Source organism: Stegostoma tigrinum, chromosome 3, assembly GCF_030684315.1.
Source record: "Stegostoma tigrinum isolate sSteTig4 chromosome 3, sSteTig4.hap1, whole genome shotgun sequence".
Taxonomy (NCBI): domain Eukaryota; kingdom Metazoa; phylum Chordata; class Chondrichthyes; order Orectolobiformes; family Stegostomatidae; genus Stegostoma; species Stegostoma tigrinum.
The window spans coordinates 10,463,618-10,491,278 of NC_081356.1; the positions used below are offsets into that span (position 1 = coordinate 10,463,618).

The 27,661-nt window shown below is 40.7% G+C and overlaps 1 protein-coding gene across 6 annotated transcripts in view; it reads left to right on the forward strand.

Moving 5' to 3' along the window:
* The window catches only part of slc24a2 (solute carrier family 24 member 2), a 287,510-nt gene that overhangs the window by 210,490 nt on the left and 49,359 nt on the right, over positions 1 to 27,661 (forward strand). For 5 of the 6 annotated variants that reach the window (XM_048527690.2, XM_048527695.2, XM_048527692.2 and 2 more), the window contains 2 exons: positions 1,385 to 1,435; positions 20,277 to 20,375. In XM_048527690.2, coding sequence (XP_048383647.1) covers positions 1,385 to 1,435; positions 20,277 to 20,375 — 150 coding nt within the window. The remainder of the gene's footprint in view (positions 1 to 1,384; positions 1,436 to 20,276; positions 20,376 to 27,661) is intronic. The other variant, XM_048527694.2, reaches the window with a different exon arrangement.

Below are 27,661 nucleotides of genomic sequence, written 5' to 3' on the forward strand. Positions count from 1 at the left end.
TCTAATATTGCAGTGGCGCTTTTAAACCCATTACCATCTAATTCAGTCAGAAATATTGTTAACCAATCCAAGCTAATGTGTAATAGAGATAACAAGGATGAACACAGCAGGCCAAGCAGCATCTTAGGAGCACAAACGCTGACGCTTCGGGCCTAGACCCTTCTTCAGAGAGGGGGGAGGGGAAGGAGGTTCTGAAATAAATGGGGAGAGACGGGGGAGGCAGAAAGAAGATGGATAGAGGAGAAGATAGTTGGAGAGAAGACAGACAGGTCAAAGAGGCGGGATGGAGCCAGTAAAGGTGAGTGTAGGTGGGGTGTTAGGGAGGGGATAGGTCAGTCCAGGGAGGATGGACAGGTCATTCCTCCCACCTATCCCCTCCTCCCACCTCAAGCCCCACCCCCATCTCCTATCTACTAAGCTCATCCCGCCCCCTTGACCTGTCCGTCCTCCCTGGACTGACCTATCTCCTACCTAACTCCCCTAATAGAAATAGTAGTGGTAATGAGTCTCTTTTATAAAAAGAACCTTCAACTTTGTCTAACTGAGAGATTAATAAGAATTTTGAAAGAATCAGCACTTCTTTCTTGCCTGGTTTAAAATTAACCATTTTCCTCTTTAATTCATAAGATTTAAACGTTCCAATTATTAATAAAGGGACTGTCTGTCATATGGACTGTATTATAGGATGTGAGAAAAGGCAAAGGAAATTAAGCTGTTCAAGGGCTACAGACTACCTAACAAGGCTGGCCTTTTCATTAATACCATCACTTGTTCTTGGAGCTTAACGCAACAAACAAAACGTGCTACTCTGTTACAGAATAGATTCAACCTCTGAAGTATTCCCTTTTCTTTTCCCAGACCTTTCTTTTTATTGTAAAGGCAATATTTCGTAAATCCAAAAGAAAACTTCCTTTGAGCAAAAGCCTTAAAATATATGAATTGTTACATTTGTTCAGTGCATTTAAAACAAAAGTGGAATGAATTATTAACTTGATTATTCCTTTGGAAAGAGACAGTAAGGAAATGTGAATTGAACAGAAAACCAATTTGCGTATTTTTGGAAATGATTGTACATCACAGTTTTCTACATTCTACAAATGTTTATGAATGATCCACTTAGTAAAATTGTGACATTTTACATATTATTGATTATTTTTGTTTAAGAGGATGGTCATCTATTTTCCTAATTTGAATATTGATGAATATGTTGCAGCAATATTCTAAATTCCATATTTAGCATTCACCGCTGATCTTAAATCCTCTAATTTTTGGAGCACGTCACTTGTGTGTGCTTCTCAAATTGCATTCTGCTACTTCCTGATTTTTAATCTCTTTTTATTTTGCTTTTTGCTCATTTGTCCTTTCTTTTACTATGATGTTGTAGAACTTGGAGCATATGGAAAACTAAAATATTATGACTCAATGACAGAAGAAGGTAAGAACTTCAACATCTTTCCCTGTTACATTACCTGTAAAGTCATGAACACACACATTTTCTATTACAATAAAAATTTATTTTCACAACATATGTGTCTCATTGGTTCATTTTAGCATTTCTCCCTGGTTGCCACCACATCCTTGCATATGTCATTTTGTTTGTTTCTGTGTATTTATATAACAATTGTAAAATGTTGTGATGTTTAGAATATTTTGATGTAACATAGAACTGTTGTTGTTTGCTTTGTTTAAAAGTGTTTCAATCACTGCCTGTGCCTCACTACTTCCTTGTTTTCAATTGAGTTCCATTCTTCAATAAAAGCAGCCTTCACCTTAATTCTCAGCTCTGTGATTCTGCAGTTCTGTGTTTGTGTGTGTTTGTATGTATCTTGACCAATAACATGTGATCTTCCTTACCCGCAAGCAGTTCTACATGTGGCTTGTAAACTGGAGGCTACTCAGTCAGTGCTGTTGAAATGCCACTTTAGCCTCCTAATTGACTGATTAATTCAGATTCCAATGGGGTGGGATTTCATTTGATCTGTTCAGTGTCGTTGATCTGCCATAAACAGGTTTTTTTTTGTATTCGCTTCTAAAACATGGGTCTGGTTGAGTCAAGAGTAATGAGATGAAGTCACCTACATCTGATGACTGTCAGAGGCCTTTGTTAATGTTATGTTTGGAAATCGTAATGAACGATGAGATTACGCGAGAGATGTCAGACAAAAGGCAAATAGAAAATTCAAGACGCCAACAGTCTTTAAATTCTATTGGAATGAGACGACCCTATTGAAATTAAAATTTCCAGTGCAGGGTAGTGGTTCGGCAAAAATTAAGACTTATGCCCTTAGAAGTTCACTTGCTGCTGAATGTGTCAGTCCTAACCTTTTCTGGATGTTTAATGGGCAAACTAATGGGCAAGTACACTAAATTGTTGCAAAGTGAGCGAAATGCCAAGAGTTTCAGCAAAGTACCAAGGTTGTATAGTTTATGAAGGATCAGTGCAAATTGATTAGCAACTTCCTGATATCTGCTTAGAACTGCGTGTGGAGTTTTGGGCATTTGTTGTCCAATTTATTGCATAAAACTGAGTGTTGATAACCTCACCTTGATAAATATAAAATGTTGGTCATTATGTCTAAAACTATACAGAAATGGCTTTAGCTGGTTGCTTATTTTATAACAAAGAAGGTTAGGAACTTGTAGAACATAGAACAATACATAATTGTGTCCCTACGGAAATGTGGAATGTACTTTTCTTAAGATCTGCATAGAAACCTTTAATTTTTATGAAAATGAAATAAATTTCTAATTATTTGTTGAAAGGTGAGCTCAAGTTTTCATGTTTTAAGCATTTTATTGTAACAAATAGAATAAATACTATGTTGTGGGCAACTTTTACAGAATAGAATTTTCCGCTTTACTTTTGACACTGCCAAAGTGTTCACCAGGTTTATGCTTTCCCTCCAAGACTTTTCAGGATCCAACCCAAACAGATTCTTAGATCCTAGGAGTTTGCTGTTTGCCAGCCTGGTAATTTTAAATCCCGGAACTGTCTATCTTTGTCATTTTTCTTTCCCTGGGACCCTCTCTCTCGTGCAAGTTAGAAAAATCTTCAAACCTTGTTCCAAATTCTCATGAGCTTCATCTTTTCAATTCAAGCACAAGGACCAACCAGCATTCTTAGATGGTGAATGCTAAATTTTGCAGCTTCTTGCTGCTTCCTCCTGCGTTGAATTAAGGGGGACGTGGTGAAAGATGGAGGGATATCTTGGAAACAATTGTCTCGTCACTTGTAACCAGGAGGAAAGCTTTACTTGAGTCAATAAGTTTATTTTATCTAGGAAGTAACTGTGAAGTTTAATGCTTAACCTTTTATAAGGTGACATTCTCAACGCCTCCCTGGAACTTTGGAGACAGCCAGTCGCAGCACCATGAACACACACATGCTGCTGTCGTTGTCTTCCGGTGTGATCATCTTGGATCATCAAACAATTTTTGAGCCATGTCACCCCACCACATTAAGGGGAGTATCTGCAGAGAAAACCTGCGCTGCGGAAGCTATTCCTGAGGTTAGATGTTACCAGGCTGTTTGGCAAATAACAGATCAGATCACATCTCCCTTTCAGTTTAGCCTCATTTGTAGACACTGTGTCCAAAAATAACCTTTCAATACTTCATATGTAACCCTTTGAAAACATAGTCGCACTTATAGCAGAACGTATTTCTCTAAATGCTGAACTATCAATGCAGAATTAGCTGAATGCAAGGGTAATTTTAGCTGAATGAATGCCATTTGCAGTTGTTGAGGGATAAAGAAAACTTTGTGCATCATTTTTATTTTAATTCTAGCATTTCAGTGTTTCAGAACGTTGCTTGAGTTTGTTTTTGAGAGTTTGGTTTTCCAATTGCTGCTTCCAAATATCCTCCTAATGCCTTTTGGGGTTCTGCACTGAAGGTTTTTGAATGCTGTGTGGTTAACCTTTAAAATTCTCCTGTACAATCTGTCATAATTGTCTTAATGTGTTTCTTCTCCTTTTTCTGTTCTGTGGCGTATCTACAGTTAGTATTTTAACAGCCAACTTCCCTAGTCTTTCAAGAGTGCATTTGAAGTAATTAAGTAATTGAGAATTTGAGAATTTTCATATTAGATTCTTTGACTAAAGCCAGCAACGAAGATAAAATGCTTCAGGGCGAGTTGTTTACCAAGGCTGTAATTTTGATGGCATTTCTGGAATATTTTGCTCCATCTTTGCACAGAAACCACACTGATTGCTGGAAATGTGCCAGAATGTGTATGATAATGCAAATCAAAAGGACTCAATTGTGACAAAGAATGTTATATTATAAGAAAAGTATATACTTTTATCTGCATTACTGTGGCCAAACATCTCATTGTGGCTTACATCAGTGGAGAATCTTTACCAAGATGGTAACCTTTAAGATATTCTACAATGCACAGCAGATATGAAATCTCACTTCAAACAACGTGAAGAGTTCTTTAAGGGATGTAGTTTTAAAAATGTATTAGAATTTTCACGCATTATGCAGAGTTAATTCCCTGTAAATGATAGGAACAACTTGTATTTATATAATGCCTTTAGGATAATAATGAATCTCCCTCACAGCACAGTGGCTCAGTGGTGAGCACTGCTGCCTCACAGCACCAGGGACCTGGGTTCAATTCCACCCTTATCTATGTGGAGTTTGTACATTCTCCCCGTGTCTGCGTGAGTTTCTTCCGGGTGCTCTGGTTTTCTCCCACGATCCAAAGATGTGTCGGCTAGGTGGATTGGCCATGCCAAATTGCCTGTAGATTAGGTGGGGTATAGGGGGATGGATCTGTTTGGGCTGAAGAGCCGGTTTTCACACTGTAGGGATACTATGATTCCTTCCACTTTTAAAAACCAAAATTTGCCATTGAGTCACATCAGGTGGACACCAAAAGCTTGGTTTTATGGAGTGAGCTAAAGGAGGAAAGAGATGTGAAAAGATTTAGGGCAGAAATTCTAGGGGCTATAATTTTAGCAATGAAGGCTTGATCACCAGGAATAGAACTAATTTCAGGGATGCTGAAGAGGAAAGACTTAGTGATGTGCGAATATTATATCTGAATATGGAGTGGGGGAATGTGAAGATCTGCAGGACAGCATTTGAAAATCAGTGGTATTTGCTGCCCATCCAATTGTACATAGAAGGGAAATATTTTTGATTCAAAATTTTTGTGATCCAATTTCAATTAGATCCATGCAGACAGGATATAAAATAATCAAGCACTGATACAGGAACTGAATGCACAGGTTTCCCACTGAAGAGCAAGCAGATGGGAGTAAAGAGTGGGGTGGCGAGAGACAGCAGTAACTGGCTCCAGTCCCAGTGGGGGTCGGGCACATAACGATGATGCCGTGAAGCTCCACTGGCAAGAGATGTGCCATTCAGAATGTCACTGCACTGTTTGACAGGATGCTTGTGTAAGTCAGCATCACAGAGGTGATGGGTAATTTGGACAATAGGGTGTTCTTTTCCCAGCCCCTGCACAATGTGGGCATGGTGAAACGGTTAGGAAAATATGACAGTACTGGTGTTGGAAAGATAAGCATCTCTCGTTTATTCCCAAATGCTGATTATCAGTTTTAACTTTAGTTGTACAACAGGAAAAGCAAATGTGACAATCTTTTGGAAGGTTTCATATCATTTGATGCTCCCACATTCGAATCTGACCATGTTTTATGCTCGTATGTGTGCTAAGGAAAGGACAGTGATTCTCCAGTCAGAATTCTAACATCAGCTAGTGCTAGGGAACAGAATACTCTAACTTCATTCTTGGAGCTACAGCTAAACTGGCAGTTCACGAGGCCAGGGGGGTGATGCAAAATGAAAATGTATTTGATAATGTAAGCTTCTACATAGAATGAAGTGTCACCCATTGTCATTTGTGTGGCCTCCTTTTTTTTTCCTTTCCACTATGCCTTGGTGTGTTCCTGGGATCGGGGTAGCCTGTCCTGTCATTGGCCTTGGAGTTTCGGGTGATGACCGTGAATGCATTTGTGGCCAGAGGGGGCCCAGTGTATCCTGGTCAAACACAGACTCATCCTGACTGAGATAATGGGAACTGCAGATGCTGGAGATTCCAAGATAATAAAATGTGAGGCTGGATGAACACAGCAGGCCAAGCAGCATCTCAGGAGCACAAAAGCTGACGTCAAGGCCCGAAACGTCAGCTTTTGTGCTCTTGAGATGCTGCTTGGCCTGCTGTGTTCATCCAGCCTCACATTTTATTATCTCATCCTGACTGAGGCAGGATGCTACATGAAACAGTGGAAATGATCAACCTTGTTGGAACAGATGGTGCAGTGACAGGTAGTGGCAGAGAGAAAATGCTGGTACATACCATTGTGGAGTACAGAAGATCATTAATATTCTTTATGCATTGCTGGGCATACCTATGTACTAAGGGCACCGCACTGACCTAATGGCAACTTCAGACCAAGCTAGCAAAGTCTAGTGTCGGGACTTCCTGGTTCCTCTTGGCAAAGTGAGGTGTCAACTTTCCTCTATCAGACTTTTCCTCTGTAATTTTTCACACACTGGAACTGACTGGCCCAATTCCAGGTTGGCTGCATTTGGACTGGCTTTGAACATGTCTCAGTGGCAGGAAAGCCAGAAGTGATGAGCACTTCCAGATCTGCTAAGCACGTGGTGGTGATGTCAGAGCACTGCAGTGGAGGATTAATATGTACCGAATGAGCAGTGTAAAATAGCACAAGAAAACTCGCTGGAACTCACTGAGAGAAAGTCTCTGTGATACTCTCCAGAATTGACACAACCATGTTTTAGGGTGTAGGGAGGTGTGCTAACCATAGTTTAGGAAATAGAAGCCGTGTTGGAAGTGTTGTTGAGGGATGCAGCATCAAAGGAACAAGATGTGATGAAGATGGAGAAACTGGAAGATTAGGACCAAGTCCTAGCAGGAAGCTGGGTGTAAGGAAGTGTAGTTGAGGCAGCTGTGGAAATCAATGGGTTTGTAATGAATATTAATAGGCAGTCTTTCCCAAAAAAAATGACACTGAAAAGTCAAGGTAGGAAAGAATCACAGATGTACCAGGTAAGGGTGAGAGAAGGGTGGGAATTGGAAATTAAAATTTTGCTCTTATATTTCTCATGGTTTATTGACATTATTGAAGTTTTCAGCACATTAAGAGAACATAGAGTAGCTGGAGAGAACATACTTCCACTAGTTGAGTAGTGTGAGACTAGAGGGCATAGATTAAAAACTAGAGACAGACCTTTTGAGAGTGAAATGAAATAGCACTTCTGTGTGGTTTGGTTGAAGTTGAAGGTTTGTTCTGTAAATGCACTTAGTGTCAACTGCAATTGACCAGCACAAAATCTATCTAAAGGTATTAAGGGATATTGGACCGTTGTGAGCTTAGGATATTAGGTCATAGATAATCTGTGAATGGTGGAAGGAACCTCATCCCTTCCCATCTCACTATAATTCGGAGTGCTTTTAAGCTGTAGCCTGAAACTTGCGAGTGCTTTTCAGTTTGCAAGACTTTCTGAAAAGTAAACAATTAAGCTCTGATCTCGACCTATGTTTCTGCATCAGTAATTAGCCTTAGTGATCATTAAGAGATTCAGGTTAAATTCAGTTGGTTATTTGCTGCAGATTTGATGATATGCCCGTGTAGGACAACATATTGTCTGACGTATTGAAATTTTAGAACTTCTAAGATCGGACGATGAAAAGAATGAAACTAAATATCTCGTCATCATTTTGCTTCAGTGTTTTCTGATCTATTTCCAATACATGCTTACTTTTATGAAATATGGCCTTTAACTTTGCTTCTAGATAGTCTGTGTCCTCGTTTGATTTTGAATCAAGTGTTGGACAGACTTAAATAAATCAGAAGAAAAGAGCCCAAGCTTATGTTGTGCCTGTATACATTCATTATAGAAACTACAGCCAAGATCATAATTCCTGATGTAAGTTCATGAACGTCGTTGTGATAAAAATTGGGTTTTGTTGGTGTACCTCATTAATCTTTAATTATAAAACTTATTATCATTTCCTTTCTCTCACTTTTAATTGGATCACAAACAGGTCTTCAAAACAGTTTTATTTCAGGATAGTGGATTTAATGGCTAGTCAGAATTTTTTTTTACCATGCTTTAACTTTGAAGAATAATGTGATCTATTGCCTATAATCACTGATAAATCTTGGAATCTAATCTGAGAATCTTCTTTCATTTTGATCATTCCTACTTTTCTGGAACAGTGTACATCTTCCGCACCACTCAAATGTTCACATCACATCTCATTCTGTCCTACCTGTCATCCCGTCTGTTCTTTTTCCATTTATTGCTAGTGACACCCAGTCACCTCCCAAATACCATTAGCACCCACTTTCTGTCATTATGCAACAGTCATCCCTTTAAATATTTGGGACACACTGTTTCACAACCTTTTTTCTGAATTGCCACTGTACCCCAGAAACGTTCACTTGTGTTGCTGTTTTTTCCATAAAATGCATAAATAAGGACCAAAATAGTCTTCCTATGCTGTTTGCATTTGGCTTTGAAGAGGTCTGATACAGTTGTTGGGGATATCTAATCCTTGACTCTGGGCTGAATTTGGCTCATTTCCCAACACAGAGCAGCCTGAGGTGCAACTCTTCATTTATTTTTCTTATAAGTTGCTCTGAGAAGCCTGTCACCAGATATAGCTAATCTGCTGGTAGGGAGTGAAACAGAGAAACACTGCTTCTGAACTCTCTTTTGAGACCTGGCAGGTTCACAGTTGGCAGTTCCTGTGGAATGACTTTTGCTTTATAGTTAAATAGCCTGCTACTTTGTAGATTACTAAGGCAGTCTCTGACTTTGAAGGGTGTCAGTGTTGCTCAATATGGAAAGTGGCCCATGGAGAGCACCATCTGTCTCAATCCACAACAGTAACACTCTGCCTGCATCGTTCAGAAGCCATCACTCCAATTCCCAATGTCTTTCCTCTGATCGTCCATTGTTATGGCAAGGTAGGACTTTATTAATGGCCTCCATCAGAACAACTTAGAATCATGGCACCCAACAGTGTAGAATCAGGATATCCAGACCACTGAGTCCACACCAGCCCTTGGAAGAGCAGACCTGCCTTTTGCACCCACCCCCCCCCCCCCACCCAAATAATCCTGCATTTTCCCATGGCTTACCCACCTCACCTGCACGTCCCTGGACACTGCGGGCAGTTTAGCATGGCCGATCCACCCTAATCTGCACACGTTTGTACTGTGGGAGGAAACTCATGCAGACTTGGAGGAGAATGTGCAAACTCGAAACAGTCCCCCGTGAGCAGAATTGCTTGAAGTCGGTGGCTCATGCAGTTTAATGCTGTTAAATTGCATATTCCAACATTCTGCCCCTACCTGGATTCATGCAAGACTGTAACTTGACGGATAATGGCAACCTTAACCCCACATCAGTGAAGTGGTCAGCTGTAATTTTGAGATAATAAGGTGTAGAGCTGGATGAACACAACAGGCCAAGCAGCATCAGAGGAATAGGAAAGCTGATGTTTCGGGTCTGGATCCTTCTTCAGAAACCTTTCTGAAGAAGAGCCTGGACTCGAAACGTCAGCCTTCCTGCTCCTCTGATGCTGCTTGGCCTGCTGTGTTCATCCAGCTCTATACCTTGTTATGTCAGATTCTCCAGCATCAGCAGTTCCTACTAACAGCTGTAATTTTGAGGAGCAGCAGTGAGGTATTGTTGAGAAGGAAAAGTTGGAGTTTAACAATGTTCAAACCACAAGGTGCCACTATGGAGAATTCCAGAAGCCAATAGACCTGCCAGGGGCTTGCGTATGAATTTATTGATTATTTAGATTTTAGCATATTTTTCCATTGGAGTTGCGTGCCTGGACCCAGCCAGATTATGTGAAAGAGGTTGACGTCACCTAAATAATGGACATCTTACGAAGATCACATGCTACCTGTACAGCACTCGCACAAGTAAACCATGTGAAAACATATCACTAACAGTAAGTTCAGGGAAATCTGCAATTGCTATTGTACGAGAACAGCTGAAATCTCCTCCCATTTTCTCCTGAAGTTTCTGGGGTTTTTTTGTAGGCGGTGATGAGAATGATATTCTGTGCATTTTTCAGGGCAAGATGAGTTTGCTGAGATGATGTTGCTGGTCTTTTTGAGGTAAGCCTCCTTGACCACCTATGATGCAGTAGAAATGAAAATTTTGGCAGAGAGCTTTTCAGAGAAAAGATTGTTTTAAAGTTTTGCTATATTTGTGACTTCAAAACCAGATCTCTCTACAAAGACTGTTTTTACAGAATGAACATGATGTTCAGCGTTATTGAAGCTTTATGACTAATGCAGGAGAGCAAAAACTTTAGTTTCATTTCAAAATATAGGCCTCATCACAAGGCTATAACAAAATCTAAGAATGACAGTTATTTAGTTTTAAAAATGCAGTCACACACAATGTATAACATGAATTTAGTTGTTTCTCCATGTAAAACCAGTATTTTCATGAGAGCAAAAACAAAGTTGCTGGAAAAACTCAGCAGGTCTGGCAGCATCTGTGAAGGAAAAAACAGAGTTAACATTTTGGGTCTGGTGACCCTTCCTCAGAACTGGAGTCAGAACTCAGAACCAGTTCTGAGGAAGGGTCACCTGACCCAAAACGTTAACTCTGGTTTTCCATCACAGATGCTGCCAGACCTGCTGAACTTTTCCAGCAAATTTGTTTTTCTTCCAGATTTACAGCATCCGCAGTTCTTTTGGTTTTTAATTTCCATTCGTGCATTCATTTGCAGGTGATTATGATAAACATTCGTGGTTTTGTAAAGTGTTTTAGAAATGAAATTTTGTACAATGCAAAAACTGTAGGGAGTTTGTAATTTAACCTCATTATTTTTAAATTGTACGAGCAGCAATAAGACACTCAGCCCTGCAACCACCCCCAGACCTCTCTCTCTCTCTTTCTCACTCTGTCTCTCTCGCGCACATTTTTTTGAATGAAACCTGAAAGCTTGAAGTTTTCAGATTTGTAAAATTTGAATCTTTAACCATTCATTACTTATTTATGTTGCTAGCAGGTCACCAACAAATTTCCAATTGCAAAGTTTAAATAAACTGCTGCCTTCAAGTTATGTTAAGCTTGAATTGCCTTGGCTTTTCAAAGCTCATAATGTTTGCATCATATGTCAGCTGTTCTAGTACAATAGCAATTACAGTTCTCTCTGAATTTAAAGTTAGTAATACATTTTCACATGGTTTACTTGTACAAGTGCTTTACAGGCAACAGGTGATCTTCATAAGCTGTCCATTATTTAGCTAAAAGTGACCTGTGAAATACATATGAGCAATGGGAATATTTTCTGGTCTATTCTGTACTCATAATATTGGAAGATTTCTTCTAAAATGAGCAATTATGTAAGTTTGGGTATTGATGGTGTTAAAGATGTATAACTTTAAAGCAGCAATACTGATCTTTGTTCTTCTGTCCATGGGTAAGTTAGAATCATAGAATCCCTACATTGTGGAAACAGGCCCTTTGGCCCAACAAGTCCATATCAACCTGAAAAGCGTCCTGCCCAGACCCATCTCCCTATAACCCACCTAATCTACACACCCCTGAACGCTACAGGACAATTTAACACGGCCAACGCACATGGCCTAGCCTGCACATCTTTGGACTGTGGGAGGAAACGGGAGAACCTGGAGGAAACCCACGCAGACACCAGGAGAATGTGTGAACTCCACACAGATGGTCGGCCAAGGGTGGAATTGAACCTGGGTCCCTAGTGCTGTGAGGCAGCAGGGCTAGCCACTGAGCCACCGTGCCACCCCAAGTGCCAGCACAAATGGCAATGGTGGGATTGGCAGATGAAGCCAACAGTTCAGGGATTGAGAAAAGTATCATGAGCAGGTAAGCCAGGCAATGTTGTTTGTTGTTGCGATTGGCTTGCAAAGAATCAAATGTTCTAAATACACAATAAATACAACTCACCAGAAGCAAATGATAAATGATTAAGTTACCGGGTCATGAAGTAATTGCAACTTGTCAAAAATAAAACAGTTAATCTACCACAGCAATCTACCACCATGCTGATAATACTTCACCCTTTGACAAAGCTATCCATGTTGTTTATCTGGTGCAGCTTAAAATGAAGAAGATGGGTGTAGCTTCACATTTTTAAACAATTAATTATATTCTTTTTCTTCTGACTTTAAATTGTGATTGGTGCTGGATGGTTAGTAATTTCGGCCAGTCAAATGTTGAAGATCTCTTGATATTGAGAAAGTAAGTTGAAGAAATGGCACAAATGAAATTTCAAGCAATGGGAACAAATATCAGCAGGAGGCAAATTGGTCACAATGAGAAATGGGGGTAGTGGCTTGTCAGATACTCGATCTGGCATTGATTTTAATGCCTTCTTTGATAAGTTAAATAGAATTAAACAGATAAGCTCTATAACTATTGCCTGCTGGTAGATTGTGTGTGGAAACACAGTAATTGATTGTAATGTTTTATGTTTAAGATTTTTGTCTTACAATGACACTAACAAGCTCAAAACATGAAAGTGCATATTTTCTGAACATCACGTACAAGAATTAAGGAATTGCAGGTGCTGCTTTTGACATATGAACAAAGGTGCAGCTGTATTCCCTGACTTCACTATTAAACAATTCATAATTTTGCTGATATTATAGTCAGAAGGATGCAGCAATTTGGGCACTGTTCAGTTTTTATATTAATTGTTCACTTCTTGCTAAGCTTTTCCAAAAATTGACAGTACAAGAGAGAAATCTGCAATTAAATCAATACACAGCAGCAAAGACAGCAAAATGTGTTACTCTCTGCAGTACATAATTGCTTCAGGTGCTGCTAGTTTTAATTAGCAACTGGCTGAGAAATCGATGTATGAGGTGAACCGAAGCTTGGCTATAATGACAAAAAGATGGTACTGCAATGTGAATATCAATACTTTCCACAGATTTTCAGGAAAGAGAATTTTTTTCTCAAAGAATATGAGAAATAGAGTTGTAAGGAATATTAAGCAATAATGAGAAAGGAAAACAGAACTCAGAATTAAGACATTTTAGAAAGTGTCAAAATATAGCAGCAAGACCCTGGAGAACGAAGCAGTTTTGAAATCCATTGCAAATATGACATGATCTGTGGAACAGTAATGTGGAAGGGCTTAATGGCATAAAATGGCAGACAACTTCATTGTAGCACCACCCATGCATAGTGCCCGCTCCAGTCTGTCGTAATGATTTTAATGGCTCCAGAAATGAGTGCAGTTCCTTCATTGCCAATGTTGGCTTAAGGTCTGTGGTTGTTTCAAGCTACTTATCAAAAGATAGGTCTCTGTTAAATTTGTCAGATCCTAAGGAGAAGCCAGGGAACCACAGCCAGGTGAGTCTGACGTCAGTGGGGGGCTAAGTCATTGGAAGGGATTCTGAGGGATAGGCTTTACATGCATTTGGAAAGTTAAGAACTGATTAGAGATAGTCAGCATGACTCTGTGCGTGGGAAATTAGGTCTCACAAATTTGATTGAGTTTTTTGAAGCAGTTACCAGGAAGTTAGATGAAGGTTAGATGTTGTCAATATAGACTTTAGCGAGGCCTTCAACAAGGTCTCACATAGTGAACTGTGTACTAAGATTGGATCACATGGGACCTGGGAAGAGACAATCAATTGGATAGAACATTGGCTTGATGGTAGAAGATGGAGGGTAATGGTAGAGGTTTATTATTTGGACTGGAGGCCTGTGACCAGTGGTGTGCTGGTTCTGGGACCACTGTTGTTCATGATTTTTACAGACAATTTGGATGAGAATTTAGGAGGTATGGTTAGTAAGTTTGTGGATGACACCAAAATTGGTTGTACAGTATACTGTGAATGTATTTGCCTTCATTAGCTAGTGCATTTAGTATTGGCATTTGGACGACACCCATCTGAAAAGGAAGCCATTTGTAGAGTTGTGTGTGCAGTTCTAGTCACCCTTCAGTTGGAAGGATGTTGCTAAACTAAAACGGCTACAGAAAAAAATTTACAAGGATGTTGCCAGGACCAGAAGGTTTGTGATATAAAGAGCGGGTGGATAGGCTGGGACTTCTTCCCCTAGAGTTTCAGAGGCTGAGGAGTGAACTTATAGAGGTTTATAAAATCATGAGGGGCATAGATAAGCTGAATGGCCAAGATCTTTTTCCAGGGGTAGGGAAGTCCAAAACTAGAGGGCATAGGTTTAAGATTTAGAAGGGACCTTAGGAGCAACTTTTTCTCAATGAGGATGGTGTGTATATGGAATGAGCTGCCAGAGGAGGTGGTGGATGTGTTTATAATTACACATTTAAAAGGAATTTTACACATGTGCTTGAATAGGAAAGATTTAGAGAGACATGGGTCAAACGCAGGCAAATAGGACTAGTTCAGTTTGGGAAATGTGGTCAGAATGGATGAGTGGGAATGAAGGGTTTGTTTCTGTGCTCTGACTCTAAATGAAAATAGAGTTAAGCTGTGAGCCATTGCACATGTCCATTTGTCATGGCAGTCGGCATTTTGCAATCATTAAATAGATGCAGTGGCATTGAATTTCCCCCATAAACATGGTTATGGTAAAGTTGTAGACAAATGGAATAGATCAGAATTGGAATATTACCAGAGGAATTCACCTGGAATATTCTAACTGCCATCAGATAGTGTTGGTCAGGTTAAGATCATCTTCCACATTCAAATTGTTCATTTGTGCATGTCCCACAGAGGAAATTCATTTCTGCTTCTCTACAGAAAAAACACTTGTGATGTGATAGCAATGTTCGCAATCGCAGTTTGCACCTGAGATGTTCACAATGGATACATGACTTTGTGGTCACTGATGTTGTGAAGGCGAACCCATAGCTGGTTCAGATTGTGATATATAACCTGACAATGCAGTCTGTTTAGTTGTTTGAGGAATTCTGTGTTCAGATAGTATTATGAAATCTTCTACATCCACTTTATCAGGGAAATGATGTAGCATCAAGTCCAAAGGTTGGTATTTCTTGGTGTGGGTATAAGCCACATGTCTCCGAGTCTAAAGACCATGGATTCAAGCTTTAATCCAAGACTTGAGTGCATGGTTTAGGTCTGATAGTTCAGTGCAGCACATCCCCTGCATTGTCCTGAGGTAAGACTGCTAACCTGAAGTTCAAACTAATGTGTGGCAAACTATGTAGTATTATACTCAACTGTTTTGAGTGTTTATCTATAGCTAAAGTTTAATTACTTTTAAGAAATAGTCAACTTGTTAAGTGCAGAAACCTGGTCTGTGCTTTAGATCAACTTGGACCTAAAAATTGGGTAAATTGGGCATTTTGTGTGCCTGTTTTAACATCTAACTTTTGTGATGAGTCCAGGAGGGCTTGATTACAGTGCGGTAGCCCTGTGAGTCCTAAAGAGATTCCAGGCCAGATAGGCAATGTGACTGTAAGATGTGGCATGGTATGAGGTTATGATGTGTTGTCCTGGTAAAAAGAGAAACACATCAGCCATGATTGAATGGCAGGGCAAATTCTGCTAATATATCTTATGATCTTATGGCTTCACCTTCACACTGTTTTTGCCTCTTTCTTTTCCACCTCCTCTTTCTGTTTCTGTCTCTTTTTCACCCTCTCTCTCTCTCTTTCTCTCTGTTTCCTCTCCTTCTGATTATATTTTTTTTTCTTCCTCTCTCTGCCTCTCAAATGGGGGCACTGCTGAACCTTCGATCATAAAAGATAACAAGGTATAGAGCTGGATGAACACAGCAGGCCAAGCAGCATCAGAGGAACAGGAAGGCTGACGTTTCGGACCGAGACCCTTCTTCAGAAAAGAAGGTTCTGGGCCCAAAACATCAGCCTTCCTGCTCCTCTGATGCTGCTTGGCCTGCTGTGTTCTACAGCTCTACACCTTGTTATCTCAGATTCTCCAGCATCTCCTACCGTCTCTGAAACAGTATCTTCAGTCACTCAGTTTTGTGTATGCAATGTGTAGTGGCATCAGTAGCCACAGAATAAGGTGAGGTATACATCTGTGATGTTACTGCAATAGAAGTCTGAACGTGAGCCTGATCTTTGTGGTGTGTCATTTTGAGCTGACAAATGTGGTAGTACTTAGACCATATCATGCTGGCAGCGGCTGTTCAGCCAAGACAACATTGTGACATGTTGTGACGGTAGCAAGTTGGCAGTAAAAGATAATAGAAGCTAGTTGGTACTAAACAGTGACAGGTATGAAGAGTGTTTTCCTCATAATCATTCCTCCCCTAGTTCAGAATTGGAGTTAACGACCAAGACTGAAGTGCTGCTAACCTGTAACTTGACCCAACGTTTCAGGATACCGTCTTTAAAAGGAAAACCAGAAGACCACAACAGATCAGATTTTTTCTTTAAATCAGAGCTTTAAAATGCATTAAAATATAGCTCCAACCTGCTTATGCATCTCCAGAACAATGTACGGAACAAGTTACTGAACAAAATAATTTCTTTCTCAAAAAGGCCTTACCTGCATCCAGACATCAGCGTTCCATTGACATTCTGTCAGAATTTCCATTATTTGAAGAAAGAGAATCAATGTTTGCTTCCCAGCTCGACAAATACCTGATAAGGCAACAAAAACAAAATTTGCTGGAAAGCTCAGCAGATCTGGCAGTACCTGTGAAGGAGAAAACAGAGTTAACATTTCAGGTCCGGTGACCCTTCCTTAGAACCCTGAGAAGGCAAAACTAGCAACTAAACTCTTCATTGCTGTCGGGAACAAAGGATTTCACCGAGTCTAATTTCGCTGAAAGGCTTATGGAACTGGTCATTGCATCCATATCCATTAAAAGTTTTTCGTCAGAAAGGCGTTTCTAGAGAAATCTAAATAATATACCAGTGATGCATGGCTAGAGATAGGACGCAGGTCCAAAGCAATCATAGTTGATCAACAACATTTTCAGATGTTTGAATAGTACAACAATTAGACGGATACAGTGGCTCAGTGGTTAGCACTGCTACCTGCTAGTACCAGGGACCGAGGTTCGATTCCACCCTCTGGTGACTGTCTGAGTGGAGTTTGCACACTTTCCCTGTGTCGGCGTGGTTTTCCTCTAGGTGGTCCACTTTCCTCCCCCAGTGCAAAGATGTGCAGGTTAGGTGGATTCGTTGCAGGAAATTGCCTGTAGTGTCCAGGGATGTACAGGATAGATGGATTAGCCATGGAAATGCAGGGTTACAGGCACAGAGTAGGAGGGGGTGGGTCTGGGTGGAATTATCTTCAGACAGTCAGTGTGGACTCAATGGGCTGAATGGCCTGCTTCTACACTGTAGAGATTCTATGAAATATTGCAGCCATTAACAGGCTCAGCAAAACATCCAGATTTTGTGTGAGATGTGGCTTTTCTGATCCATCTCAAATTTTGGTGGGTGTATAAGCTGTATTTTTTCAAAAAGGACATTGGATTTGTTTCACCTTTTAACCCAGTCGAGGAAAACCAAAAGTGCAACACAATGCTCGACAGCAGCAGGTGAAGAACAGACAACCCAATAAACGCTATCAAGCATGTTTCCAAAGCTCTATCCAAGGGACCACCAGCATATCAATCAAACCCAAGCATTATGTTCAACGTCACAGCTTACAGACCTCCATCAGACAGCATAAGTGGTCTGTTTAGAAGCAAAATGCTGGAAAGCTGGAATAAAAATGAACAGTTTGGCAGCATCTGTGGCTCCTCAGTTTGCACCATGTGGATATTGTCAAAAAAGCTGAAGCTGTTTCTTTATTTCAAGCGATAAACACCAAAAGGAATGGATGACTTACAGTAAGCACCAAGACTGACTCTAACTCTGGTCCAAATATTGTCCTGTTATGTAAGTTACAAGAAATGTACTCAGGAAACTGCAATGATGTAGACAATCCACACACAATAAACTTACCACTTACAAAGAGTTTGTGCATTGGCATTATCCATCTTCAGTGTTAGTGTACCTCATTGGGATGGACATCTGAAGCCTTTTACATCTTTGCTGCAGCAAGACCAGCTATCTGTGATCTACCAGTATGTATAATCTATATCTTATGATCCACGAGGTACCAAACCCCATGAATTGCAGCACCAAAGATTTGAGACCGCGTCATCCAGTCTATCCATCAACCACAGCAATGGAGAGTATCTCCTACCATCAGGCTCTTTCTAAGCTGCAGTTCAAGGTCACACCTGAAATTTTACTATGCCCAAGGACATAATTACGTTCCTGTAACTCACTACTTCGCTAAGTTCCCTGTTGTGCGACAAATCAAACATGCGGCCAGCGTACTAGTTGTTGATGCATTGACCACCAGATTAAGGAACGCTGAACATACTTACCAAGCTGCGTCAGGCAAAAGTCTGCAGTCTGCTAATGAACCCAGGAAACTTCTCCTCGCCACCCTCAGTGTAACGTCCTCACAGAACCTACTGGGCCATAAAATCTATAACGTTCAAATGTAACACTACTTGCCAAGATTGTCAGAAAGCTATTGCGATGCTTCAAGACAAGGGTTTATCCGCACCAGAAACGCTCATGTTTGGAAGTTGGATCCACACAGTTCCCCCACCCCCCCCCCCAACAATGTCAATGGCCAACCACATGGGTGATGCAGTGTTAGAAAGAAGGACAAAGGACAAGCAGTCAGTTATTTCAATTTGAACCTGAATGAAGCATAAGAGTTTGAGATTTTCATATAAACAACTGGTTCCATGGAAACATGCTACATCATTGTGTACAGATTGTGTTGCAGTGTATGGAGCAACAGTCAAGTCGTGTGAAAAAAATGGGTGACATTCAAATCCTCTATCATAACCACCCGTTGTAGCCCATGATTAGCTGGATTCTGAAGATAACATACCAGACAACAACAAAACATCTATGGCAAATGGTACAAATCCATCTGCAATGGTACATCATGGACTGAAGCTACACAGCCCAGTCGTGATAACTATGTAAGAACTAGACTGATTGTGTCACACATCTACCGAAACATTACCTTAGTGTGTAGAGACAATACTCCTATATGAATGGATGTAATTGTTTTAAAGGACAAACAGGGAATGTTGTGTTATCAATTCCACACCTGACAGGCAGTGCACCTTTACAGCAGATACATGTAATCAAGGTACATGGTTTAGGATAGAGGTACCTTCCTTACCTTTCGTCGTACAGTGTGATGGAGTCAGTTATCTGTCAGTCAGTGTGCAATTTTCAGCAACGTCAGTAAGCACAGAACCCAGACTATGTGTAACTCTATAATACTACAGCAGTGCAAATAGTCTGCGTTAGCAAACTTAAACACACCAGTCTCAAAAAGTACCTAATCTTTGTGATACCTGAGCTAATGCACAGGGAGCGCACAAACTGGAAGTGATATTTAACCCAAGAAACTGCTTGATGGTGGCTCATTATGATGCCACATTATCTTTGGTGACATTTTTTATTGTAAGTGTTGCAAGACATTTACTGGGTTAATATATTAAAAGCTCAACGGACGTTTTGATTTTTCTAATTTGGACATCCTACTGCTTTCCATGGCCTTTCCTCAATAAACCGTGAATGTTTGTGTGATTAGATTTCAGCTTTGCAAATTAATGTTGGAGTAATTTGTCTTTTCACCTTGCATGTCACCAACTCTGTCTTTTGCATGAGTACATTCCACATTTGAAAGGCATGTTCTGAAAAATTCAGCAACATTTTCGTTAAAATCCCAGATGTACTTTTGGAAAGCACCTGTATTCTTTTGCTTTAATTTATTGCCAACATCACCAGTCTCTGTCGACCATTTAATTCATCTCCCCGTTATTCTGCTAAGATGTTACGCACTGGTAAAACTTGGGTTGATTTTAACTCGGGCCAGGAAACTAGCAAGAGTGAACACAAGCATAACGTAACCTTCCTGTCATCTCTGCCTAACCAGCTGCCTGTCATGGGTGCCCCCATTCAGGAGTGGAAGTGAAATTTGTGGTCACATGTTCACACATAACTTTGATCTGTAATTGTTTTAGGCTCTTGTCTGAATCAGCACCGAGTACTTCAAATGAAAGTGGAACATGGGCCAAAATTGAGCTGCACTGACTAAATTTCTCCCATTCCTTTCTCCACAGATTGATTTGGGGAGGGGGAGGAGAATTAATATTTCCCTTGCTGTGTTCCACTAAGATATTTTAAATCACCTCGTTGTGCAAAATGTTTAGTGATTATTAGAAATGGATCAATTGTTCTATGATGATGTTTTAGATTGAGGAGGACACAAATAAACAACTCATTACATCCTTTATTTTCTCTCCAGGTAAATTCCATCACAGAGCATCAATTCTTCACAAACTAGCCAAAAACAAATGTCAGGTAGATGATGGTGAAAAACCCAACGCGACTACTAATCATGCAGGTAACTATTTTTGTGTTTAAAGTTTATATAGTGCCAATGGTTCAAATTCTGTTTTTCAGAGTATTCACGCTATTTTTTCAAGCCCTTTTGTTTTCACTACAAGTACTCTGAAATGCTGTTTGAGACTGTAAAATAAAAAGAAAGGTTTCTGTAATCATGGAGTCATTTTTCCCCTTATTCTACTTGAGCTGTCTTATTGAAGCAAGATATAAAGATTCTGACACTTTACGAACTGTCTATTGATCTATGTTTAAAATTATAGTTTGGTCATGTAATTGAAGAAGCCAAAGGTCCTTTTACAGTACCTTGGTCAGAGTCAAAAATAAGCTTTTTGCCGACTGTTGTATATTGGATTTGAAGTCAGAGTTATAAATGATTAAGAGCTGTATCCTGACCTGTGAACACTAGAACAGGAAACAGCCAATTGACCCATCAATCTGGCCTGACCACCTTGTGAGCCACTGCAACATCTGTTTTTATTGAAATTCTCTGCTATTTCTTCAGACTTACTCAACTGTCTGTTTATCCCCCCAGTTTAACCATTTAGGTGATTTTGTATGTATACTCTTTTAGACAGCACAATTCTTCGTAGAAGATACTTTCCTTGTTTTGGGCTAGTTTTTAAAGAGCTTAGCTGAAATTCTGATTTATTTTTACACTTCCTGAATTTAGTTTCTAGAGGAATTCTGCATTGTCTTAAAACCTCAATCAGATCATCTCTCACAACATTATATTGTGAAAAAGCGTGCAGTGTGTAGCACGGAATTTCCTCTCACTAAGCTCCACATTTGTTTTTCTGTCTTGCTTTCCATTGCAATTTTCTTAAAGCAGTATTTTTTCACTGGTTTATACAGAATATATTTGGAGCCTTTTTTAAAATAAGATGTACTGCCTCTGTCGCCATCACTAGCCACCCTCCAATAGGTGATTTTATGGCCAGTGGTCAGAGAATTTGAGATAAATGCAAGTATGTGAATAAAGAGTGTCTGGCAGATACTTAGATTTTCAGAAGGCATTTGTTAAGGTGCCACATCAAAGGTTACCATAGAAAATAGAAGCTCATAGCTCATGGTCGAGGGACTAGCATAGTGGTTTGGGTGGAAGATTGCCTGGCTAACAAAGAAGCAGATAGTTGGTATAACAAATGGTATGCCACAGGGATTGTGCTGGGACCTGACTCTTTACATAAATGATTTGCCCAGTGTGACTGAAGGTATGGTTGCCAAATTTTCTGACAAAGCACAATTCTAATTCAAACTTTTAGAATTAGAAGAGGACCCAGGAAAGAAATTACAACACAAAAATATTAATCAGTTATGTGACTGGGCAAAGATGTGGCAATTGGTGTATCATGTGGGAAGGTGTGAATTTGTTCATTTTGACAGGAGGAATTTTTTAAAAAGCATAATCCAAATGATGAGATAGTGACTTGCAGAGGGTTCCATGATTTGAAACCTGCATTCAGTCACAGCAGCTAAAAGAATGTTATCCTCTCGTCAGTGGAATGAGGATAAAAATAAGGCAGTTGAAATAACTCCACAGAGGCCTGTTCTCTTTCAACCAAGTCACTCATTACTTACACATGCACGGTACTTAGTACTGATCCAGCTCCCTCAGAGCCAGCTCTCAGACACTCCTGTTTATATCTGTCAGCCAGGGTTCCCTCATTGGGGCTGTTAAACTGGTCCAATCAGTGAACTCATATTCTTGGAGGTCTACTTGGCTGATCTCATTACAATCACTACATCCTTCCCCCTCTATGTCCGGGAATGGAGGCATGTTCTTTTTCTTGTCGCTTCTCTTGGGGCATTATCACACTGAGTCTAGCTCCTCTGACATAGCCCCAGATATGTGTGATGTGCAGTGGACTATAGCTTACATCTTGTGCTCGGAGCAACTCGGGAAATAATCCATCCTCCTCTTCAGGCAGTAAGTGCATCGAGACTGTGATACCCACTGTGTCCATCTCAGAATCTGAGCTTTCTTCGACGTGAGTTTGAGCGGGAGAACCAACGGGTTCTGCCAGCCTTTCCAGCTGCTGCAAGGGGCCGCTTTTATCATGATCCTGCTCCGTTTGTGAGTTTTCAGCTTTCACATGATCCGTGTGCTTGTTCAGGACTGCCTCACCCGACTGTGAACTTTCAATATCTTGCGGACTGACCTCGCATTGACCAAGCCCTTAACCATGAAGAGCCGTCCCCATGGTGTCGCCACCAAACTTGGCCCCCTGAAGGAAATTGCCTCCCTCGCTCAGAGGAGTCTTGTCTCTCTCATTGGCATTCCTACCCCTCCAGGTCTGGGAAGGTCACATTCAACTTGGTGCAGAGTCTTCTCCCCATTAGGAACTCTGCTGGAGCTGTCTCTGTAGCTGTATGAGGAATGGCCCTATAATCAAGCAGGACAGTTTGGTAGCTAGTGAAGCTGTAGTTTGTTTCTTTAAGACTGCCTTCAAATCTTGGACTGCTCTTTTTGCCAGACCATTGGACAATGGATGATATGGAGTTGAATGTTGTGCTGGTAAATGATGGCCCCTTTTCTGTGGCCAATACGTATAGGAATCCATGTATCGCAAGAGATGCTCACAGCTTTTCTACTACCATCCCCACGTTTGACGAAGGAACTCTCTGCGCATTGAACCACTTCGAGTGGGTGACCGCAGTGACATAGAACATTGAGGTCCTGAAAGGACCTGCATTGCTAACGTGTAACTGAGTCCAGGGGTATGCCTGACCATTCCCACAAATGTGGGGGAGCTGCTGGCGGGAATTCCTATCCTTGTTGGCACTCTGGGCACTGCCCCACTAATGTGGCTTTGTCTGCATCCTGAACACCAGGCGTAACCTCTCACCATCATCTTCATTTTGGACACCCCTGGATGACCCCAATGGGGTACAGCCAGTATCTGGGTGACCTTTACTCAGGACAATCACTCTTGCTCCCTCTAATAACATGCCAACTGTGTGGTGATTTGGTCTGACTGGGTCCGGGAGGATTTAAGTTCTGGTTGTGGAGGCCCTTTGTTTCTCCCATCACCACCAGCTGCTTTAGTTTTCCCAAGACTGGATCTTCTTGTGTCCACAGTCTTATATTGTCAGCGGTGACCAGTAGGGTGTCCTTAAAGTTTAAAACCAGAATGGACTCTTCCAGTGGACATTAACCAGAAGTGTATCTGCCAGCAGGAGCCAAATGAAGGCATCCAAGTCTGCGACTTGGCCTCCCAGAGAGTGTCCCAGTTTGTAATTATACACGCTTAGAATCAGAGTCTACCACTGAATTCGAGCTGAAGCTCTGGGCAGCACGGCCTTGTCTTTTTTAAGTAGCCCTAGGAGCAGTTTGTGGTCTGTTACTGCTACAAATCTAGGTCCATAAAGATATTTTTAGAACCTTTTCATACCAAAGATGACCACCAAACCTTCTTTCTCTGTCTGGGCATGTTTGCATTCTGCCACAGCTTAAGTCTGGGAAGTGTACGCTATTGAACATTCCTCTCCTTGGGGCCATCTGAGAGCCAACACCACCCTGATACCATATGGCGAGCAACTCATGTCCACACCACATCTCGCTTTGGATCATAGTTTGCCAACATCTTAGATAATGACAGCTGCTTCATCACTTCCCTAAAAGCTGCAACTTGCCTACGAAACCATTTCCAAGGCTGCCTTTCCTTCACTAGCAGATGTAAGGGTGCCAGAACGGAGACCAGGTTACATAAGAACTCCCTGTAATAATTCACCAATCCAAGGATAGGCCTAGACTCCAGTATAAACATGGAAACCGGGGACACGATTGACCTTCACTTCATCTTCCATAGGGGGTAAACACAGTCTTGTCAACTCTGTAACTCAGGTAGCTCACTTAGCGTCAACAACAACAACAAGGAGCAAGGAGGCCTTGGCTCCTTTGAAAGTCCTTAGACCTTCCTGAAAAAAAGCTTCAGGTTTTTTAATTAAGATGTCAGTCAGGCAGACATTTTCTCATTGATAAATTTTGAGCCAATCAAAATGAGTCTTTCTCAACTAATTTCACCCCGTCAGGTTTGGGCCTGAACCTTTTTAGCAAAACGAGTGGTAACTGAACCAGCTGTTTCTTGTTCAAGGTCAGAACAGAAGTTTTACCCTAAATCTGTGAAGTTTCCCTGGTATAGGTTCTGAGTCTAACTGAGGTCTGACACAAACTTAAGGGTTGGAGTCCGGAGTGAATTTCTTTAAAGACTGGATCTGCAATTACTGAAATGCCCGCACTGGTTTCAACCTCCATTAGAATTGGATGATCATTTAACCAGGTGTTTATTTTGATTGGTTCTGATTTGGATGTAGCTAGGCAATGTTGCTGTTCGAGTCAGATGTAGTTGGGCTTTCCAGGGTGTTCACTGTCCTGAATACTGGTCAATGAGCTCTCTTACTCTGTTCAGGCCTAGTGGGACTCCTTTGCTGTCTGGAGCCTGCATACCAGCTGCAACTACAATGGCTTGCAGGCCCTGAACCTGAAGAAAATAACCGTTTGGCCAAGATCGTGGCTTTGTTTTGGGTTATGCTGTAAGATAACCTGGAGTCTTTCTGATCAGGATATGTCCAGAATGAGTCTATGCAATTGCCTGTACTCAAGTGGTGACTCCCAAGCTCAGTTGGACTAGTGTGTGTGTCTACTTCTATCGGACTGTCCTGTAACTAATTTGCTTCACTTACTGCATTCTCCAATGGTAAATCCAGTTGCAGTGCATGTTTGAGGTCGAGTCGGGCTTCAGATAGTAGGCGCTTTAGCATGGTCACATTTTTAATCCCATATACCAAGTAGTTACTCAGCATTCATTAAGCATTAAGCCAAAGTCACATGCCTCTGCCAGTCATATTAACCTTGTCAAAAATCCTGACATGGATTTCTCGAACTGCAGAGTAAAACCGATAGCATCTCAGAAGTAGAGGAGACTTGGGGGTCATAGTATTCCTTAATAAATCCACCAACTCTTGCAAAGGTTTAGAATCGAGTGCATCAGGATCCTTATTCTCGCCTTCTTGGAATGGATGCTGACGTTGCAATTGCTTTCCTAACTCCTAACCGAACCTGCATGTTACCTTAAGAGAAACCTGAACTAAAATGTCTAAGTTCCTTTGAACTTCAGATATCAAAAGCAATTCCCCATTGAGAAAATAGTCTATGCCCCTATCCTCCCTCCAAAGTGCATAACCTCACATTTCCCACATTTTATTCTATCTGCTACTTCTTTGCCCACTCTCCCAGCCTGTCCAGGTCCTTCTGCAGCCTCCCGCCTCCTCAACACTACCTGTTCCTCCGCCTATCTTTTGTCATTTGTAAACTTAGCAACAATGCCCTCAATCCCTTCATCCACACCATTAATGTACACTAGTCACTGGCTGCCAGCCTGAGAAAGATCCCTTTATACCTACTCTCTGCCTTCTGTCAGTCAACCAATCCTCTATCCATGCCAGTACCTTGCCCCTAGCATTTTTTAAATCCATTGTACACATCAACATTTCCTCGGTGACATGTGTTGTCTGAAGTTATCACCTGAAGACTGATGCCCGTATTTGAAGGATCACACTTCAAATAGATGAGAGATAAAATAGCCATAAGCACAGTTATTGCAGATGCAATTTGCAAAATCTGTTGTTAACCACGATAGTTTTTAACCTTCTATTTGGTTTGAAAAAAATATAACATAACCTAATTCAAAAGTCACGAAACACTATCAATAAAGCGTAGCCATGAAATGGTCAACAGAATTGTCCTTGACTAACTAATAATAGTGCAGTAATAGAGATAAATGAGTTGGCATTTCATTCAGCGTCAAACTAAGAACATTTTAATTGAATTAAATAATGTAAAATGGGAAGATAATTAGCGAGACATTAAAACATTCTGCCCATTTTCTAATGTAACACCATGTTTGAAACGCAGTTTGTCTGTCAATATTTAGTTATTATGAATTAAATTTATTCCATCATCTGCAGAGTTCATTATTGGGTAATATAACTGTAATTGCTTAACTGCCCAGCAGGAAACCTGGCATTAATCACGTGGAGATATTATTATGGCTTCTTATGAATAAATGATTCCAAAAAATCCTTTCAGAAAAATAAGGATGAGTAATATATTTTGGACAATGTAACATTAATCTTTGAAATAATTTTAAACAAGTTAAGGAGAGAGGCTGTTAAATGTGTTTTCATTTAGTCACATTAAAATAAACTGAAATGTTCAGCCTATGAGCAAACAGCTCCATCAGTTCAGTGAATTATTTCAGAAAAACACTGGCTTTCCATTATACTTGGTCACTCTTTCAGAAGTAACTATAAAATGGGAATTGTAGATTTCTCAGGCAAGAGAAGCTGCGAGGCTTGAGAATCCAGCGGGGCTGACCGAGTAGGTTTTACAACGAGTTCAAATGCTAACATGGACCAGTTGGTCAACTCTGTGCTGTAAGAAGCCGTGATTCTGTTTTCTGATGATCACAGCTGTTTTTTGATCTGTTACAAATAACGGAGCAAAGATATTGGAAATCCAATTCCCCTCCCTTCTGCCTGTTATCAGTGCAGACTTTGTGGGTTTAAACAAAGAGGATTAATTAGTCTCTCACTCTCCTCCAAAAATATTTAAAGCTACATCAGTCACACAATACAACTGAAAATGATACAATTAAAGAACGTTGTGAATTTCCATAATTATTAAAACCAGAGAAATAATTACAAAAACAAAGTTGCTGGAAAAGCTCAGCAGGTCTGGCAGCATCAGTGAAGGAGAAAACAGAGTTAACGTTCCGGCTCCAGTAACCCTTCCTCAGAACTCTCAAAGGAATAGTCAAGTCCTTTTGTCTTTGGGAGTCACATGATGGATTTCCCACTCCTCACTTGTTATTGCGATATTCGTTGAGATAGCTGGTGTTGGAGGGGTAGGGTTTTCACTGCAGAGTTCCTTTGAGGAGAAGACGATTGAGCTGAACATATAGACAATGATTTTGAATCAGGTGGTCTAGTTCCTTTACAGGTGAACTGAAAACTTTAGAGTCAAGGTGCCTGGCTCTTTAATATAATTTTAAGCCACTTGGCTGATGAAAGACAAATGAGGCATAACTTTACTCTGAAGCTTTTGCCTGGTTGACCTTCTGCAACAGTCCCAGGCTGTCTGAATTTTGAGATGAAGTGAGTTCGGTGTCAGAGAACCGGTTTCAGCCACATGATTAATGAACATTCTTAGGAAGTAGAAGGTAAGTGGTGATTGTTGGCATTTGTGGATAGAGGGGCTCATCAGGTTTCATTTTGGTTTGCAGC